General features: G+C 41.3%; 1 protein-coding gene across 1 annotated transcript in view; it reads left to right on the forward strand.

Moving 5' to 3' along the window:
- LOC146163041 (usherin-like) overlaps positions 1 to 19,904 on the forward strand; it is a 49,677-nt gene that overhangs the window by 12,629 nt on the left and 17,144 nt on the right. The window contains exons 19-47 of the mRNA XM_083382803.1: positions 638 to 896; positions 1,183 to 1,452; positions 1,771 to 1,946; positions 2,224 to 2,368; positions 2,528 to 3,482; positions 3,601 to 4,204; positions 4,641 to 4,839; positions 5,289 to 5,392; positions 5,566 to 5,770; positions 6,315 to 6,558; positions 6,979 to 7,669; positions 8,038 to 8,299; positions 8,657 to 8,762; positions 9,060 to 9,254; positions 9,342 to 9,420; positions 9,689 to 9,819; positions 10,661 to 10,827; positions 11,102 to 11,298; positions 11,882 to 12,047; positions 14,979 to 15,152; positions 15,515 to 15,651; positions 16,003 to 16,198; positions 17,093 to 17,295; positions 17,555 to 17,653; positions 17,869 to 17,978; positions 18,182 to 18,211; positions 18,661 to 18,751; positions 18,966 to 19,124; positions 19,546 to 19,710. Coding sequence (XP_083238929.1) covers positions 638 to 896; positions 1,183 to 1,452; positions 1,771 to 1,946; positions 2,224 to 2,368; positions 2,528 to 3,482; positions 3,601 to 4,204; positions 4,641 to 4,839; positions 5,289 to 5,392; positions 5,566 to 5,770; positions 6,315 to 6,558; positions 6,979 to 7,669; positions 8,038 to 8,299; positions 8,657 to 8,762; positions 9,060 to 9,254; positions 9,342 to 9,420; positions 9,689 to 9,819; positions 10,661 to 10,827; positions 11,102 to 11,298; positions 11,882 to 12,047; positions 14,979 to 15,152; positions 15,515 to 15,651; positions 16,003 to 16,198; positions 17,093 to 17,295; positions 17,555 to 17,653; positions 17,869 to 17,978; positions 18,182 to 18,211; positions 18,661 to 18,751; positions 18,966 to 19,124; positions 19,546 to 19,710 — 6,519 coding nt within the window. The remainder of the gene's footprint in view (positions 1 to 637; positions 897 to 1,182; positions 1,453 to 1,770; positions 1,947 to 2,223; positions 2,369 to 2,527; positions 3,483 to 3,600; positions 4,205 to 4,640; positions 4,840 to 5,288; positions 5,393 to 5,565; positions 5,771 to 6,314; positions 6,559 to 6,978; positions 7,670 to 8,037; positions 8,300 to 8,656; positions 8,763 to 9,059; positions 9,255 to 9,341; positions 9,421 to 9,688; positions 9,820 to 10,660; positions 10,828 to 11,101; positions 11,299 to 11,881; positions 12,048 to 14,978; positions 15,153 to 15,514; positions 15,652 to 16,002; positions 16,199 to 17,092; positions 17,296 to 17,554; positions 17,654 to 17,868; positions 17,979 to 18,181; positions 18,212 to 18,660; positions 18,752 to 18,965; positions 19,125 to 19,545; positions 19,711 to 19,904) is intronic.

Below are 19,904 nucleotides of genomic sequence, written 5' to 3' on the forward strand. Positions count from 1 at the left end.
TCTCGTGCGACTATTGGGAGTAGGTATTTGCCTGATAATCACTGCTCCGCTGACGCTTTATGACGCGAAATTATGCATTCCGTAATACCAACTTGTGATCAAGTCTTTTCTTGAATTTAAATTTTGTGTTTTACTTTTGAGTTTTACAAAAAAAATAAAGTCAATATGTTTTAGTTAAATTGTAGGGGGTCATAGTTGGTTACAACCACAGCCCCTCAAAACCCACAATCCTTATAGTCAACGCAGTTCTGTGATGAATAATCATGTTCGTTTATAAGGAAATTTCTATGTATAGATACTCACTAGATAAACCGCTTCTATCCATTATCTGCGTGGTTGTTAAAACTAATGTCGTAAGCAAGCTGCATAAATGACGTAATAGAACAAATAGACATTTGTATTAGACTTTTCTGTAAAAGAACATTTCTTATCTTGATTATGTGTGTCTAAGCCAAATGACTTATGTAAATCGACATCACCTATTAAGATGTTCCGATACGTTCTTATTGTTATTAGTAAGAAACCAAAGAGCGAAGAAGTAATTAACACTTTTTCCAAAACAAGTCTTGTTTTGGTAAAATCTACCAGATCCTGGTTTTGACATAACTGCTTCTTAACAGTTTTTCTCGCGTTTCAGTCTGTGACGACCGAGGACGACGATTCAGTTGAGGTTCACTACAGAGGACTGGACACGAAAGTGACAGCTGATCAACTGAGAGCTTTCACCAACTACAGCTTCACTGTGAGGGCGTGTACAAGTGGGGGGTGCGGGAACAGCCGGCCTGTGGTCGTGATCACCCCCGAGGACAAACCCAGGGACCAGAGGCCCCCGGTAATTACCCCGATATCGAACACGTCACTCGAAGTTTCCTGGGAGCCTCCGGTGGAAGCTAATGGTAAGGGTTAAGGGTTTCGCGTTTTATTGTTACTTAATAACTGAATTATGGATATTTTCAATATGAATGCTTTCTATTGTTTTCTTTAAAAAACGAATTTATGACAAATAATTATTACACGGCCAGATAACGAATTGGCGGATCATCGTTCCATTTTTAAATTGTAAATAAAAAATCGCATTAAAATGATATTGCAAAAAAAACCTAAAAAGGATACTCACCAGCGAAATTAAATTATCATCCCTCCAGTTAATTTACACTTCACAAACTATTTGTTTGAACCCAGGAATCATCCACCAGTACGAGATCATGATGAGGGGAAAACCCGGTTCCGATGGGGTGAACCGGCCCCTGCAGAGGGTGGTGTACCGGAGCCATGGGGCCTACAACCCCCGACCCGTCCCTGCGGGGGAGTACAGCCCCCTAAAACCCCCTGGAACCAACTTCACCCAGGAAGGCCTGGAGCCATTCACTGAGTACGAGTTCCTGGTTTCTTCATCAAACAGCTTAGGTTCGGTCCAAAGTCCCTGGACGACTTCAAGGACACTGGAGGGAAGTGAGTTGTAAAATTGTAGTATTAAATCAACTCTACACATATAAAAGCCCTAGTCGCTTGTCAGCAACATAGAGGCTAAAACAATATTTAAAGTAAAACATTTGAAAGTGAACAAAAAATTATTCTTAAAACTTTTACATTGGGAACTGAGTTGATGATTTATTTTATTTTTTTAAGTTTTTTTGTAATCCCTTACAATTTCAATCTAAGTTTGTGTTTAGTTAAAAATTACCTAATTTTGAAGTATCAAAGTACCAATACAAGACAGATACCGATTATTTTATTAAAGATAGTTTCAGCCCAACTTTTTATTTCCAGCCCCGGTATTTATGAACCCCCCAAACCTGGAGCCCCTTTCCTCGTTTGAGATGAACATAACTTGGGAAAGTCCCGACCCAGTGGGTGAAGCTAGGGGTGAAGTTGTGATGTACCAAGTGATCCTCACCAGGAACAACACGCTGGAAAACCCCTTCGCTCCACCCCTACAAGATGTGGTCAGTTCACCGTTACGTCACTATCGCGTTTCATGCGTTATTGTGACGTAATTAATTATGTTAACTTGTTTGTTAATGTAAATAGGCGAGTAACTTAATGCAGAGTCAATTAGGTCGGCTACAAAACTTGCGTCGTGGTTTGACAAAGATGTTTTTTCGAGCGTGCGTCTTGTTACTCGGCGGTGCTGCATAGAACATTTTATCACGGCTACGTTGCTCTCTTGCGTAGAAGATGTTAAACAATTGCCACCTCGTGTTACAAGCTTGTGTTATCCAGGTGATCTACTCTTGTGGTCCCGACATCAACCAATTCAAAGCGGCAGGATTCAAACCTTACTCGACTCACTCAATCAAGATGAACCTCTGCAACCACGTCGCGTGTATCCTAAGTGACGTCACAAACGCTACGACGCTGCCTGCAGGTTGGACTTGAATAGTTCTTGAGTTTATTGTAAAGCCGACATGATAGTTTGCAAACGTTTATTTAGCCAATTTTACTTCTTCAACTCTATTTTATTCAGATTTTGTGATGTTTTTGTATTTTAGTTGTAACTTTTTGTTGATCACTTATTGTTACGCAGCTCCATCAGGCCAGGAACCCCCGGCCCCCGCCCACCGAACAATGGGGTCAATCACCCTCCAGTGGGGAAATCCCCTGCACGTGAACGGTCCCCGCCCCGAGTTTACCCTCCTGAGGTCAAAGGTCGCTTTCTCGCGCCCCCCGATCGAAATGTCGCGGGGGGTTCGGTTCCCGGGGAATTCCCTCGTCCGGTTCCCATCTTCGGTGCTTCCCCGGGATGCCTCCTACACCGGGATTCAGTTGAGCTTCCGAACCTTTGAGGAGGACTCGCTCCTTCTCCTCGCAGCATCTCCTCTCTCCTCCGGAGGAGTCAGGGAAGAACTGATCGTCCTTCAGCTCAAGGGAGGTCGTCCCTGGTTCCTCTTCGACCCTCAAGACAATCCAACCTCTGTGACGACGCAGAACGACGCGGGAAGGAAGTACAATGACGGTTTGTGGCACCGCGTCGAAGTGAACCGCTTCAACCGCGACGCTTACATCGAGATGGACGGGACCTTCACTGGACACGACACAAGTCCGCGCGACACAACAGTCATCGGGACCAACGACGGGGTATACGTGGGGGGAATTCCCCGTGATTACGTCATCGGCCGACCTGATGACGTCGGCAGCCACGTGGTGGTTACTCAAGGTCACATCGGCTGCATCAAGGACGTTCAGGTTCAGCTCGACGGCTCATTGGCTGAGTGGAGCAATGTCACGTGGTCTGAAGCCGACCAATGGGAGCGCGCCTACAAACCGTGGCAAGGTTGTCCGGTTGACCTTGACAGGCCGGGGGTGCATTTCCTCGGCAGGGGGTACATCAAACTATCCTCAACACTAGGAGTTTTGGATCCAACTGTGTGGACTCTGACGCTCAGGTTTAGAGCAGCTTTCTCTTCTGGGATTCTCTTTTTTGCTTCTGGGAGAAATAAAGACGACTTTATGATGGCGAGCTTACAAAAGTCAACATTAAGGTGAGAAAACGAAAGAAAATATAAAGTCGAAATTTGCTACGTTTTTGAATTGAATGTAGCGAGCTTTAAACTACGATCTAAAACCTGCCAATATGTTGATCTATGTTTAATTTTTTAGGTTTATTGCTTCTACGTCACCAACCCACGTGTCAGAAGTCGACTTCGAGAGCACCAACGTCACAATCAACTTTTGTGACGGTGAATGGCACACCGCATTGTTTCGAAACAATTACAATCAATTGTCAATAGAGGTTGACGGCCAACCTGGCATCCATAAATCTCGCTTCCAACATTCGCGTAACCTCACACAATTTGACCTTGGCCGTGACCTCTTCGTGGGTGGCGTGACCTCTAACGTGATGGGTGACCTTCTTATGTTCTTGGACGAAGATTCAAGGTCATTTGGAGGTTGTATGAAGGAGCTGTCAATCAACCGACGTCACATCAGTTTATCACATGACGTGGATTTGGCGGTAAATGTCGACATGGATGGCTGCCCACTTGGCGCCAAACGCGACAACTACGAGGCGACATCTAGCGGCGAAGAGTCGGGCGGAGGGGACGAGGAATTTCCCCCAACAACAGTGACGTCGCAATACTTTGTAGTCCCTAGTAACAGTTGCGGGGAATCCCCTATAGAGATTTTGTACTCTGGTGGTCCGGATCGTCGCTTCGTGGATCGGAATTTTACAGACGAAGCTTTCACGAGGTTTCTATACAAGGTATTTTCAATAAAACATCAAATATTGAATAAAACTAGAATCTTGGTGCTTTGTTGACAACAGAAAAATTAAGCTTTGTTTGTAAATAAACCAGTTTAAATCCGCAACTAGCATCATAAAGAAACAAATAAATAAAGTCTTTTATTATCATTTTTAAACTAAATCAACAATGTGAAAAATTTATGAATTTCACACTTTTAAAATCGACATATTTGCCAATCTTCTGGCTTTTATATTTTTATTTTCTAGTAAAAGTTATGTTTCAAAGTATACTGGCAGCCACCAAGAAAGCAAATTGGATACTAAGGGAAAGTAAACATTAGCACTTTTGGTTTTTTAAATTAAGGTCTTAACGAATGATTTTTTCTCACTTTATTTTTTTAATTTTGCAAATGTTTTTACTTGGTGCAGTTATTGCTATTAACAAATTCCGAAGGTCTCGAGTTCGAACGCCGGCGGCGAGGCTCAGAGCGAATGGATCGTGGCCAGATCGGGCGAGGGGATTCCCCAGACCCTACCGGCTCCGTTTGACGAGCGGAGTCCCAATGGTTATGAGATCGAAGCCCACTGGAGGCGACCTGTTAAAGCTAACGGTGTTGTTGTTAACTACACACTCACAGCCACACCTGAACCACGTTGGCCGATATGTGAGTGAAGCTTTAACCTGCGTCGCTACGTTCTATATTGTGACTTCATGTGAATATATTCTAAAAATTTGTTATTTGCGGTTGGTTTGTTTTACATCCCTGAAACATTTAGCTGATTTTTCCACACAAAAGAATTTGGGACGGATTTTTTTGATTGCAAAGATCTGTTTAAACATGGAAAATAATCTCGTCCTGTGGCCTTGTTATTAATTTCGAGCTTCATATTTCTAATCCTTGCTTAGTGCACCAATAGAACATTAATTTTTTACCAAACTGAGTTTTCTTTGAAAAACGTAATTAATTTAAAATTAAAAAAAGTATTTGACACCCACAACTCAATGAATATTACGCAGTAGCTTTCAATAATTTAAATGTTAGCCGGCCGCAAATATATAATTGCCCTTTTCATATAGCAACAAACGGAAGTTCCTCGGAAGACGGTAACCATGGCAACAACGCGTCAACGGAAGTGACGTTTAAAGGCGACCAACATGTCGGGGTAATCCCCGGACTCGATCCTTACACGAACTACAGCATACAGGTGACGTCATCAATTGAATCTTTATCAAACAAGATTTACCAAACAACACACACCGTTACCACATGAAAAGAAATCATTTTCAACTGATATTTTTTGCAATATAACCGTGTTTAGGCGTTTTGGTTCGCTGTTACGGTTATTTCGTCACAAATGTTGTTTATTACGTCACACAGGTGAGCGCGTGCACTTTGCAAGGTTGCACGAAAAGCGCGGGGAGCGTCAGAATTCAAACTCGGGAGGAAATTCCCGACGGCGTGCGAGCGCCCTCTGCCGACGTGAACGCCACCGACATGACCATCCACTGGAGGGAGCCAGACGCGTCGAACGGGAGGATCACGAAATACGAATTATTTCACAACGACAGCAAAGTTTATTCTGGTGAGTGAGATGAGCTGAACCCTCGCGGGGTTCCACATTTTCTAAAAATACTAAAAAATGTTAATCAGTAGATATTGTAGACACTACTGCGTTGTTTGCTCTTTAACAAATATATTAACCATTTAGCTGCAATGTTCACACTAATTAGGCGTTTGAAGAAATCAAGCCTTGAATTTTACGAGAAAACTTTTTATTTAAATGGAGCCAAAATTAAACTTAGTACATTTATAATTTTCAATTACATTGGGTGTGCCTTTCTTAAAATTAAAAAAAAAATTAAATTTGGTAAATTTAAAATTTGTCTTTTATTTTTCATCGCTCAACCAACTGTTCAAAACTGTCTACTGTGACTTGCTATAATGGTTCAAGTAAAAGTTAATTTTCCAAACAAACAGCCAGATTTAAAAAAAATTAATTTAACATTTCAGAGGAAAAGAGTTTTTCTTATAAAAATTTAACAAAATACGTCATAATCGGAAAACGGCGATGCATTGCGCAACTTACTCGGTGAAGTTACTGAAAAAATTTAATCCACCAACTTTAGGGAGTTCAACTCACTTTGCGATCCACGGACTCCCAATCTTCACCGCGCAAGTCTTCAAACTAGAGGCTTGCACGTCACGTGGTTGCAACACCAGTGACCCCGTGACCTTGTACAGCGGTCAACTTCCGCCCAGCCACGTGGACCAACCTATGGTCACGGTTCGCGGCCCACACAAGGTCGAAGTGAGGTGGTTGGAGCCAGCCATGCTGAACGGGATCCTCGATCGTTACGTTTTATATCTCAGGTGCGTCGCTGTTTCAAATACTTTGTTGCTATTCGAGCACCTTGTGGTTGGAGTAAATATCAGGTAACAATTTTGTTGGTATTAAGTGGTGTTCTGTGGTTGGTATTAAGTGGTGTTCTGTGGTTGGTATTAAGTGGGTTGTATTATGAATGCGTTCTGGCATTAACAGTGTATGTAAAATTTGTTTTGTCGACAACCTGCCTATCGAGATTAAAGCTGTATCAAAATGTCATTTAACATACAGAAACAAATAACATTGTCTGAAAGTTTGAACTTTACAAAATTATAAGGTATTTTTCTGTGTTAAAAACAACGCCGTATTAATTAAAAAAGGCCTAACTACTTATTTATTTATTTCTGAAACGTTTTTTATTCCACCTTTTTTTATCACCAACAAGCAACTTGATTTCTGATTCTTAGGAATGATTCGGGCTCAGATCTCGGATTCGAAGTTTACAACAATTCCATCCCCGTGTTGGAACACACCCTTTATGACCTCATAGCCGGCACCCAGTATTACGTCACACTGGCCGCTTGCACGGGGGGAGGGTGCAAGCATAGCAGCGCCACCCCGTGTCAGACCAAGGAGAGCGTTCCAGAAGATATCCCACCGCCAGATGTCGCTACAAACACCCCGCATTCCTTCACGGTTGAGTGGTTTCGGCCAGGGTTGCCAAATGGGGAAATCACCCTTTACTCTCTCTACCAAAACGACGCCTTAATCCGCAACAGTAGCATCCCGGGGAGCGTGGAACTGGGGGGGTTCACCCCCTGGAGCCGCCAGACCTTCCGCATGAGAGTCTGCACAAAAAAAGGGTGTTCCTTCGGCCCCGCGGTGGCCAAACGTACCCGGGAAAGTCCCCCGTTGGGCCAGGTAACCCTTTCGGTAGCCGTCCTGACCTCAAGGTCACTGGATGCTCGTTGGAACAATCCTGAGCGGGAGAATGGCCACATGGTTTACAGCGTTATATGCGATGGGCTGTTCTACGTCGACTCTGCCGCTGGGGATTATTCGACCATGAGAGAGTCACGTGACATGGTGACGTCATCGGTCACGGATAAGTGGACGCGAGTGGAAGGTTTGATTCCGCACTCGGAATACATCGTTAAGGTAAAACATTATATGTAGGAGGTCATGATGCAAAGGTCTTGTTCTGTATAATTAAACATATTGTTTGTTTAACCAATGCCGTTGCGTAACGTAATACACCTGGGACGAAGTAAGTCAAGTTTCGAAATAAACATTTCAACATCCTAAAATTACGCCGTGAAATGCAGAATTGAGCTCTAGTTTAACCCTTCAACAAAAAGGACCAAAACTTCCAACTATTGGCATAAACTTGGAGCACTTCAGCTATATTATTGGAAGTATGTTCAAAATGGTTTAATTCTACCAATGTACCAAATACGACGATCATAAACAATTAACAAACTTATATTTTGTTAAAAAAAAGTGCAAGCTCTGTTGTGACGTAACAGGTAAATGCGTCAAACGGAGCCGGTTACGTCATCAGTAACATGAGGTCGGTGAAAATGCCCCCCGGAGTTCCCGATGGCGTCACAATGCCAGTCCTCTCCCCACAATCGCCCTACGTCATACTGGTGACGTGGAAGGACCCGGCACGTAATAATGCCCCCGGAAACTCGTCGTTCCAGCTCCAGTACAGGGGGGTTTCCCCTCCTGAGAACGAGGTCAACGTGTTTGATGACGTCACAAGGCAGAGGAGTTACCAACTTGGAGGTTTGACGTTTTAACTTTTACATTGAAGAACAAGCAGCTGGAACGTGTGGGAAAGGAGTTCCCATAGCCAATTAAAATTACAGGGGCTGAAATGCTCTGGTTAGCTTAAATCGTGTAATTTGTTACCTTGTCGCCAAACAGACAAAAATATATAAGTTTTATGATGGAAATGCTTTAAGGTTTAGTTAGACACAGTTGGTAGTTTTGTGGCCAAAGGTTCGACTGAATGCTGTTAAATTTTTTTACAACTTTCTTATTGTGCTGAACAAAACTTGTATTCGTTGTGCTTTGTGCTACTTTAAATAAATAATAATGCATATATGCGAACCACGAGTTGATCAATGCATTGTACGCCAGGCCTCCTTCCTTACAAAGAATACGAGTTCAGGTTAATCGCAAGTAACTCGATCGGGTCGAGTGAGAGTGGATGGAGTTCCGCCTTCACCAAGCAAGCAAAACCAAGGTACAACTCACTGTGGATGATAGGGCAAACTTAAAGCTAACTGCATTGTTGTATTGACTTAATCCATTGACTAGATTCATGCGTACACCGCCCCTAAACTTTACCCTCAGCATGTTGCTAAAACGAGAAGCGAAAAGAGATTTGCCTCGAATCTCATTTATTTATTCTTCTCTAGAAAGTTCTGTTTGCAAAGCTGACGCCGAACAGTTAATTGCAATCCTTGTGCGTTATTGCGTCATCAAAATTAAGGTTTAATGATTCCGTTATCAATTTATTTCACCGAATGCGTCGTCACAGTTCACTGGATCCGCCCATTGTCTTCCAAATCGACGCGTGGACGCTCAAGGTCACGTGGGTGAAACCATCGGACCCGAACGGAGTCATCGATGCGTATCGATTGTTCGAGAACGAAGTTTTGATTGTTGAACTTCCGGGAAACGTCACTAGGTTCAGCGCCGTGAACTTGACGCCATTCACCTCGTATATATACAGGTCAGTTCAGGTCGTTACGTCATCAGTCACCTGGTTACGTCATGATCCACGCGTTTAAAAATAGTTTTCGTTTTATTTTCGTTCCAGGATCGAAGCCTGCACTTTGGTTGGATGCACCTCTAGCGCCAACTCGCGGAATGTTATTACCCACGCGGCGCCGCCAGAGGTCAGTAGAGCACCACCTACCAGCAGACTTTACGCCAGATTATTCACCTAACAACAAAATCTTTTACTTAACTGAAGCAAAAAAAAGTGAAAATATATTATTAGACAACTAGTTTTTGATAAATAGATATTTCATCGCCCGTAAATAACTACAATATGTGTTTTTAATATGATTATTTGTGTTTTATTTAAAATCATATTTAATCACTGAAACGTGTTTGAGAAACCTTGTTTATATTTACTCCCCTATTTAATAAAATATTTCGCAGGGGTTGGACGCCCCTCTACTCCGATCTGACACCCCCTCATCTGTGCTCGTCACGTGGACACGCCCTCTAGCGAGCAACGGGATCCTCGATAATTACAAACTCGAGCGAAAGTTGAACGACAGCGACACCAGGTGGACGAGATACCTTTATGTTTATATTTTTTGGGGTTTAATTATTTCTATTTATTCGCTCACAAAGGGCGCACACACCTTTCTGATGTGTGAAAACATTTTTCCACTCAGCAATAAAGTTTAAACGTAAATTTCATGTGGTTGGTTCAGTGTTGAATCTTGCACACTACAATATATACAACTAACGGTGACGTTCGGCCCATGGTGTAATATTGTGAACCAAGTTATAAATTGACAAAGGTTAAATGCACTTGGGTGGAACAGATTATCTGTACACTCAAGTTGTAACGCCAAAATGACTTTCAAGGATCTAGTTGACTTTGGGAAACCTATCAGCATTCTTTGCTTTAAAGGAACTCCATGTACAAGCATGGGCTTCCTCGCTGTTTAATCAAATAAACATTCATCTCATATCAATTTCCCCTGTTCGTTAAACCTATTCCTCCTTATCATCTCTTTCTCATCTTTTCTCATCAGCTCTATTCCTTGCGGTTTAAACAGATAAAAATATCTATTTTTTCTCTGTTTATTGTTTCCTGTTAGTCTTTTCTTATCCTATTATCGTCTCCTCTTTACGGACCTCCTCGTTTCCTCTCTTCCCATCTTATTTTCTCCTGTTCTTCCCTGATCATGTCCTCCTTATCCCATTATCTTTACTTACCTCTTCCTTTTCGTCATCTTCTCCTATCTTCTCTTATCCACCTCCTTATTTCCTTCTTCTCTCCTCTTTCCTTTTATTTTTATCCTTCTCTTTTCTTATTTTCTTCTTATCACACCTTTGTTATTTTTCCTCCTACTACTACTAACTCCCATTGTTTCAATTGTTCCCATTGTTCCGCAGCGCGATCAAGTTCCTCGGAGCGTTTGTTCCCTCCCAAGCGCTTCGATACCTCGACGAGGACGTTGACCTTCGACCTTACACGTCATACAAGTACAGGGTCATAAGTTCAACCCTGGCGGGGGGGAATACCCCGAGCACGTGGTCGGCCGTGAGAACCAGACCCGGAAGTAAGTGTAACGTCACTTTCAATTTTAAATTATTTTATTCAGTTTCAGGTGAGAAGAAGATTAAATGAGATTTATTGTAGAAGTTCATTTGCAAACAATAAATGCTAATTCTGCTAAAACTAAACAATTTTGTAGATAATTTGTCTGTTTGTTATTCGCAATTCAACCACCGAAGAAAAATACTTTAATAACTTTCAACAAACATAATTTTTAACAACATTACAACAATTTCCCCATTATTACCTCACTAATCATGGCGTCACGTTTTATCTAGGACCAGCCGGCGTTCTAGCGCCCCTGGTGGAGGTTTTGGGCCCCGAAACGGTAAAAGTTGATTGGAGCGAACCTGTGCAGAGCAACGGACCCCTGGAGCGGTTCGAGATCTCATTCCCTGACCCGCGCGTCGTTGTTAGTGACGTAACAATCACAACGAGGAACGTCACCGATCTTGTTCCTTACACCGAATATGAGGTAATTAGTGGAACGGATGACGTTGATCACTTCTTTGTTTTTCAGGAATTGATTTGCTTTTTTAAGTTCAATTCAACTGTTTGTTTTTTAAATTAAAAAAGTCAAGAAAAATAATGATGGCAATAAAATGCTTTTGTAAAATATTTATTTTTTGTACTAAATGATAGTGTAGCGGTATGCCATTATATAAAAGCGTCAGTTCCTACTCTTCAACTTTCTGCGTTGTTGTAAATATTCCTTCCCTTTCTTCAATTTCCACGTCGTCCCTAAATAACTGAATCCAGAATAACTCGCGCCTGAAAAACAACAAGCATTTAAAAAATGGCGAAAAGTTGATTGTGTCTTGTTTTGTTACGGGTTGTTATGTTTTGATCAATTGATAGTTTTCGTCATATAAAAATCATGAATGAAAAAACAAAAATATGCGTTAGACCAGTAATGTAATACACCGCTGTAACATTATTGCGCCGTTATAATTGGTCAGTATGTCCTGAAGGAGCTGGGCCACAGATCAGTTCACGATTATATAAATGTTCAACATCCTGGGTGTTGAACGTGTTTTGTAAAAATTTGTTTTCACCAGATCTCCATCATCGCTTGCACCAGCGGGGGATGCACCGAAAGCCCAACCACAACCGCTATGACCTTGACAGCTGTTCCGCGTGACCTTGACCCGCCCATCGCTACACCAATCACACAACGACACGTCAACGTTCAGTGGAAACCACCAAAGTACCCGAACGGGCCCGGTAATTTGAATTGAAAACTTATGGATCCGATCCGATACTGAAGTCTTTATCAGTGTACACGTACAGGAATTTATTGAAACACGTAAAGGCTTAAACAAGTGGATTCCTTAATTCGAATGAATGATACAAAACAATGTTAATAAAACAGAAACAGAATCAGTAAGTTAAACATCATTGGCAAACACTTACAAGTAACTAACAAAATGAGCTCCTACCGCGACAAGGTAGTAACACCAACTGCCGTAAGGACAACTACAATGTCAAGGCACCACGTGCTCAGTGACCTTTGACCGCAAGTCATAGAATGATCACACAATTAAATAGGTCATAAAGTACTTAAATAAACACGCGGTTTAGCAAGCTCACTGTTAATCTTAACAAACTCACTGTTATTTTTTTTTAAAGTGAATCGCAACGAATAGAAAGATTAACTAACACTCGGCAATGTATAGCAAACGCAAGAATAGAAACATAACAGTCCGTCCCAACACCCAACTCATTTACTGAGTTGATGTGACACGCACAATAGGGCCGTCAGTACAACAATGTACCTTGGCTCCCTCGTATACCATCACAGCAACCGATCAACCTCAAGTTGACGGACGAAAAGTAAGAACCCGATGATATGTTGACGAACTCATCTGTCGCTCGACGACCACCGTACTTATCATCTGGGCGAAGCATCCAACCATTGGATATATTTCCTTTTACCTTCTTGCATTCTTTACACGCGTTGAAGTAATATCGATTCCGCTCATCATTGGCGAGATGTGGACATTCACCACAGTCTTCGTACTGCGCTGCATCTGTGATTTTACTGATTACACGCACAACTCGTTTAGTGTGCTCTTTACTAGGTTCGCTGACCTTAGGAGCCGCTCTTACTGGGCACGACGATCTGGCCTAATTGCCAGGGCTTCTCCATGTCTTCCGATCGTGGAAGTGGTTGTCACCAGGTTTGTGCCTCCTCGGAAAAACATCAACACAGTAGTGACCACTAGACGACATAAAGAGTTCAACGTCGTTGTTGAACATTGTTGCTCGACCACGAGCAAGATCAAGTACAGCACTTGCTTTCCGAAGTGACGACCTGCTAAGAAACAGGGGCAAGTCGTTCTTGACGACAGAAACGTCAATGCTGCACAATTTTCCACCAACACAAGCAGGAATTAGGGCTTGGGATTTGGAAATGACTCTCCTTCCGTCACCAAATTTAAAAACTGTACGCGAAGGAGTGATTTTAACGTCACGTTTAAACTTGAAATGTAAATTACGTAAATAATTTCGCAGCCACCGTTCACCACAGACAGTTTTCCAACAAGCAGTGTCTATAACTGCCGACTTGTAGGTTTCAGCTACGCAACTGTTGGTAACACTTGAATATAGCACAATGTTGACTTCATCGTCTGAAACATCATTAGAAGAAATATACGTATTACAACTTTTGTGAGGACATTTTGCCGCCCAATGCATTTTAGAATCACATATGACGCATCTAGATATTTTCCCAAACTTATCAATAGGATTAAACTTTCTTTTATCGAAACCTTTTCGTTGTTTTGGATTACTGGCTACATAAGATTCTTCTTTGACATCAATGCATTGTGACGGTTTATCAGCAATTAGGCTTTCGGTAAATATGCGTTTTAAAGCAGATTTCATCGATTCAAACCGAAGGTCACTTGCAAATGTTAAAGCCAATTGCCGTTCTTTAGAATTTAAATTTGCGCCATCCAACAGTTTAAAAGAAAGAATTGTATCTGGCAATTCCATCTCGTGAAACGTCATCTTATGCGATAAATGTTCAAACTCTAGAATGTAGTCAATCATCGTCATATCAGTACTTTTGTCAAACCTTGTAAACTTGGTGTATGTAGAGTACGCATCATCTACAGACTCCGTTTTGAACGCTGCATCGAGTTTTCCAATCAACGTGGACATTCCACTCTCTGCGTGTAGTTCCTCGCGCGTTAATTGCGAAACAGCCGTTTCCGCTTTCGAGTTGCCCTCTAGGCCCTCCAGTAGAACAATAATTGCTTGTTCTTTCTTGACGACGCCCGTGACAAGCTGCCACATTTGTACCTTGTTCTTCCATGCAGAATAAGGCAAGTCGTCTTTAAACTTTGGTGGAGATCTCTTTGCACTTGTTGCCATCTTGTGTGTTTACAACTGGTTTCCTGTAACCATCCTCTGCTACCATGAAAACTTATGGATGTGTACACGTACAGGAATTTATTAAAACACGCGAAGGCTTAAACAAGTGGATTCCTTATTCAAATAGAATGATACAAAACAATGTTAATAAAACAGAAACAGAATCAGTAAGTTAAACATCATTGCCAAACACTTACAAGTAACTAACAAAATGAGCTCCTACCGCGACAAGGTAGTAACACCAACTGCCGTAAGGACAACTACAATGTCAAGGCACCATGTGCTCAGCGACCTTTGACCGCAAGTCATAGAATGATCACACAATTAAATAGGTCATAAAGTACTTAAATAAACACGCGGTTTAGCAAGCTCACTGTTAATCTTAACATGAATCATTGAGAAATCGCATCTTGTTTCTTTATGTTCACAATTGGGCTTGGTTTATTTTATAAAGCATCGATGTTTGCTATTCAAACTCTCGTATTGCAGTGAAACGAAATATTTATGTAAGACTCTATTACTTTCAATTAGGATGAGAAATATCTTGATTTTATGAAAATCTAATATTTGCATTAAAACGCCTGAAATTCCGTGAATTTCTAAATACGGCGTTTGTAGTTTTTCGCCCTTCCTGGAAAAAATAAATAAACTTGCCCTTTTTGAATGAAAACGCAGTTTATAAACATGATAATAAGCGTGGCGAGTAATCAGGCTGGAGTTTGATATCCAACCTTTACCCATCAAATTCCCAAAGTTTCAATATTTCCTTACTTCCAGGAATCTTCTACGAACTGAGTCGAACAATCTTGCGTCAGCCCCTGGTTGAGGGGAGTGCCCCTTACATTAACGTGAGTGAGAATATGTACAGAGGGGAGGATCTGATGTTCGAAGACCGAGGTTTGACCAAGTACACGACTTGTCAGTACAGACTGGCCGTCTTCAACTCACAAGGTGCGAAACATTGAGAGTTATACACAAACCTATTTACTACTGAATGTCTAAGATAAAAAAACTCTTGCTGGGTTGTTCTTACACCAAGAAGGGTACATTTCTTCGCATAAACGAATGTGCCATAAGATAGTATCCTTGTATTCGGAAAATATTCTTTACTTACTTTTTTCTGAATAAAAGATTTCCGAGATAAATGTAAAATCAAATATACTTTTGTTGGAATATTCTAACACCTCGGAGTAAACGAGCGCAATCAACCAAGTATTATCAATGGTTCTACTCACCGAAACCAAGTGCTTGATATAAGCATCTACAACACTTCCTCCATATAACTAACAACCCAACCGCGTGTTGATTCCCAGGTTCTCTCTCGAGTGAGGCGACTCTAGTGACGACTTTGGCAGGATTCCCGACCGACCCAGCCATTCTACAACTTGCTGTCCACAACCACACTTCAGTATACGCCTGGTGGGTTCCGCCATCGCTACAACAACTCCAGGTCGGAAAGAAATCTTTGTTGACCTCAATCATTATTCTACGTTGTTTAAAATGTTTATTTACAAACCTTAATTTTTTTGTTTAATTTTTGTTGTTTATATAAAGTACTTTATATAATTATTTGTTTATTTAATTTTAACAAATCCAATGCGAAGTTGTTTGAAACATGACCTTTAATTTCGTTCTTTCTCTATTTATAAAGTAGGTCCATCGTTCATATAAACTAAATGTGACGTAGTTCGTGACGTTGTTTACGTCAAACTCGTCACAATCTACGTCACCTTGAACGAATACAAGCGTTAGTTGGTGGATTTTAATAAACTTTCTAACTTTTTTCCACTTCACACTCTAGGGCGAAGTCCATCAATATTATCTCCGTTACAACTCCACACTCAATGATGGTGACGTCATCAAAATAGCTTCCAACGTGACGTCATGGCAACTTGGTGACTTACATCCGGGCACGACGTACCATTTTGACGTCACAGTGGATAACGGAGCTTATAACGTCACTTCTGACGTCATCACGGACACAACTGATGACGGAGGTTTGTTTTGACCAATCACAGCATCGCATCGGGCATTTCCCGTTAGGTTATTTCCCAAACTTTATACAAGTAAAGAATAAATTTGAAAAACCTTAACTGAACCTGAATGTTATTTGCCCATGTTTAAACCAGTGGAAATAATGGCGACCCCTTGAAAGTTTCAAACAGGGAAAATTGAAAAATATCCAGCACAATAAATGCTCATTCCCTTTGCTACTCTAAACATCTATACTTATCTTACACCAACTGTCAAAAGATATATTAACATTAAAATTTAAAAAAGAAAAATTTTCCTAATATAATTTATCGGCGTATAAAATACGAGAACCCTTTCAAACCTTCTAACGGACCACCAGGAAAGGACTTGAGAGCCAATGGCTCAAACAAAGGAGTCTTTTTTTTGCCGCTGGCCAAAATAAATAAATCGTTGAGCCTGGTTTGGCTCCCGAGCTGTGATTTGGAGCCCCTAACAAAGGGGTCGCCGATTGCAACCCATCTAAGCACTTCAACCTTCTCCACATAAATCTTATTTTCCTGACTAAATTTAACCTGAGCGGTCGCTTATTTGTCAACTTACCCCCAATAATGATTGGGGATTCCCCTGGATATATTGTAACCCGCTAACCCCTCGTCATCTTCCGTTATTTTATGTGTTGCACATAAACCATTTGCGTGCCACATGTTTCATTTTGTGGTATTGGGTTATTGCTGATAATCGAAACAGTTTACCAACTGTGATAGTTAAAGTTTTATGACAAAGACTTCAATTAAATTGACTTGTCCTATTTTTGACTTTATTCGGACTTGACTTAATATTTATTCGAAATGATTTGACTTGGACTTAAGTAATTTCAAAATGACTTGTTTACAACATCCCGTCTTTACATTCCGCAGCCCCCGATGGAGTGGGTCGTCCTGTGGTTTACCCCCTCAGCCCCACCAAGCTAAGGGTCAGTTGGCTCCCCCCAAACCAACCCAACGGGAAGATCGTCGACTACAACGTCATTATTGATGACGTCACCATACGAACCAACCTTACCGAAGCATCATCCTACGTCATCGATCGGTTGAAACCTTACACGGTTTACGACATCAAGGTTTTTAACCTTTTTTTTGTTTCGCTACGAGGGCTCAAGATAGTTCAGAGATGCTCCGTCCACATCTTTCAGTATTTAATCTCTCTTTAATTATAGTTTCTTTCTTAAATTTCGTAAGTTACTGAAACAATTTTAATAAAAAATTTCTTTTTAAAAAAGACAACTTCCAGCCAGCACTTGTAATATAATGGCCAATCGTGTAATATTTCTAATATTTGTTTGTCTAAGGGTAATTTAAACTAATAACCTTGAATTTTAGATCGAAGCTTGTACCGTCTACGCATGCGCAGTGAGCAACATAACTCAAGCAACCACAAAGGAAACCATGGCAACGGGAATAAAACCCCCGAAAATAAGGGTGAGTTCGATGTAACCAACATTTCGAACAACTTAAACTGCATTGTAACGCTTGTAACGAGAAAGGAAAATTAGAACTTCCAAACTGTCATTTAAAGTGCACATATTTAAGTGGGAGTTGTATATTGCGAAACCCACCCATTTTTCACCCCTTTACATACGACGTATGTGTTACTGGTGCATCGCTAACAAACAGTGACCTGATGTTTGCCGCAGACGCTTGGGAGCCGCAGTGTGTCGGTGAGTTGGGACAAACCTTCGCTACCGAACGGAATCATCAGGAGCTACCAGCTGAAGAGGAGAACCTTGCTGTCGTGCAGTGAGATGTGAGTCGACTGTGATCATACCTGACCTGATGACCCCTGAACTAATGACCGCTGAACTTTTGAACCCTGAACTAATGACTCCTTATTTGGGAAAGTTACAAGTCAGCAACGTTAATGCTTTAGTGATCGCTTATTATCCTTTAATAAAGTTGCTAAACCTAAAATAAATATACCGCCATATTTTTCTTTACTTGCATCGAAAGGAACAAAAGCAATGAAGAAGTTTCAACGAGGTTATTTGGTGTTGTTGTTAAAATATTGCATGAACGTAACTGTTTGTAACTTTTGGGTTTGTACACCAGTAAAACGCAGGTTAACCTAAATAAGTCTGCCAATTAAAGGATAAAGTCGGGCGCCAGAAAAAAAGGTATTTAGATATTTTTCCTGCAAGGCTGAATGACTTCCATTAGGATTTCCGATGGTAACTGTTGTTTAGTCAATACTTGCATGTTGTCGTGTGGCTTACAACGCAGTATATTGCAGTATTAATGTTGATGTGCATAGTTTGGCATTCAGAAGAAAATATAATTTTTCAATAGATTTTATTCTAATTTGTTTCTGTTGCTTGTCTAATGATTTTCAGTTAAGCATCGAGCGTTAACTGTTGGAAATTTCAAGCGGAACATGTTTTCAATATTTCAAATAGTTTTCCGTCATATAATTCTAACTGACACTGTTACAGACCTGAGGTTGAGCAACCAAGTTGCATCTACGTAAAGTGCTCCAGGGGCGAGAGGGTTTGTGGGACAAAGTGCTACGATCCCATGAAACAGGTGAGTTGTTAGTCAGACAGAAAACAAAACGTTTAAATCCTTGATTAAAATCAGTTTAAAAACAAAAAAATAAATACAATTTTTGCCAACATCAGCAAAAAGTTGTGAAATCCTGCCACGATTATGTGTTTTTTTAAGGGTAGATACGCCATTTTGCTGTTTTTATTGACTAAAGCACAATCATTTCCTATCTAAAATAAAAAACTTCTCTTAGATTTGTTGCTCTGATCAACTGCATGACGTCATGAGCTCTAAGGAGTGTTGCGATGGCAACTACATCGCCGTTAGAGGGAGCCCGAGTGACGTTTGCTGCGGCGGGAAATTTCACGAATTTAAGGGGAACCACCGATGTTGTGGCGGAAGGTATTTGAAGGTGAGTAACCTTTGACCCCAGGTCATTGTGTAACCTTTGACCCCAGGTCACACTGTACCCTTTGACCCCGGGTCATCGTGTAACCTTTGACCCCGGGTCATCGTGTAACCTTTGACCCCAGGTCATTATGTAACCTTTGACACCGGGTCATCGTGTAACCTTTGACCCCGGGTCATCGTGTAACCTTTGACCCCAGGTCGTTATGTAACCTTTGACCCCGGGTCATCGCGTAACCTTTGACCCCAGGTCATTACCTAACCTTTGACCCCACGTCATCGTGTAACCTTTGACCCCAGGTCATTATGTAACTTTTGACCCTAGGTCATCGTGTAACCTTTGACCCCGGGTTATCGTATAACCTTTGACCCCGGGTCATCGTGTAACCTTTGACCCCGGGTCATCGTGTAACCTTTGACCCCAGGTCACGTCCAATGAGCGCTGTTGTGTTGACCCCACCGAGGATAGGGTCGCGGTCGGAGTTGGTGACGCATGTTGCGGGGGAGTCCCCTACTTCAACAATGGCTTGCAGATTTGTTGCCATGGTGAACTTCATGACGCGTTCGGATCTCAATGTTGTGGGGGAGAGGTGAAAATTAATTAGTGTTTGTAATAATTTATGTTGCGATAAATTTAATGTCAGGAAGATAAATAGGTAAACTGATAAAAAGTAAGTACAGTAAGAATTTTGCATAAAAACTAATCGTTTTATTTGGTGAATCAATGTTTGATAAATGTAAAGCTACATTTCTTCACAAATACGTTTGTGTGACCACGCCTACA

Source organism: Ascidiella aspersa, chromosome 2 (genome assembly GCF_963924565.1).
Source record: "Ascidiella aspersa chromosome 2, kaAscAspe10.2, whole genome shotgun sequence".
NCBI lineage: Eukaryota > Metazoa > Chordata > Ascidiacea > Phlebobranchia > Ascidiidae > Ascidiella > Ascidiella aspersa.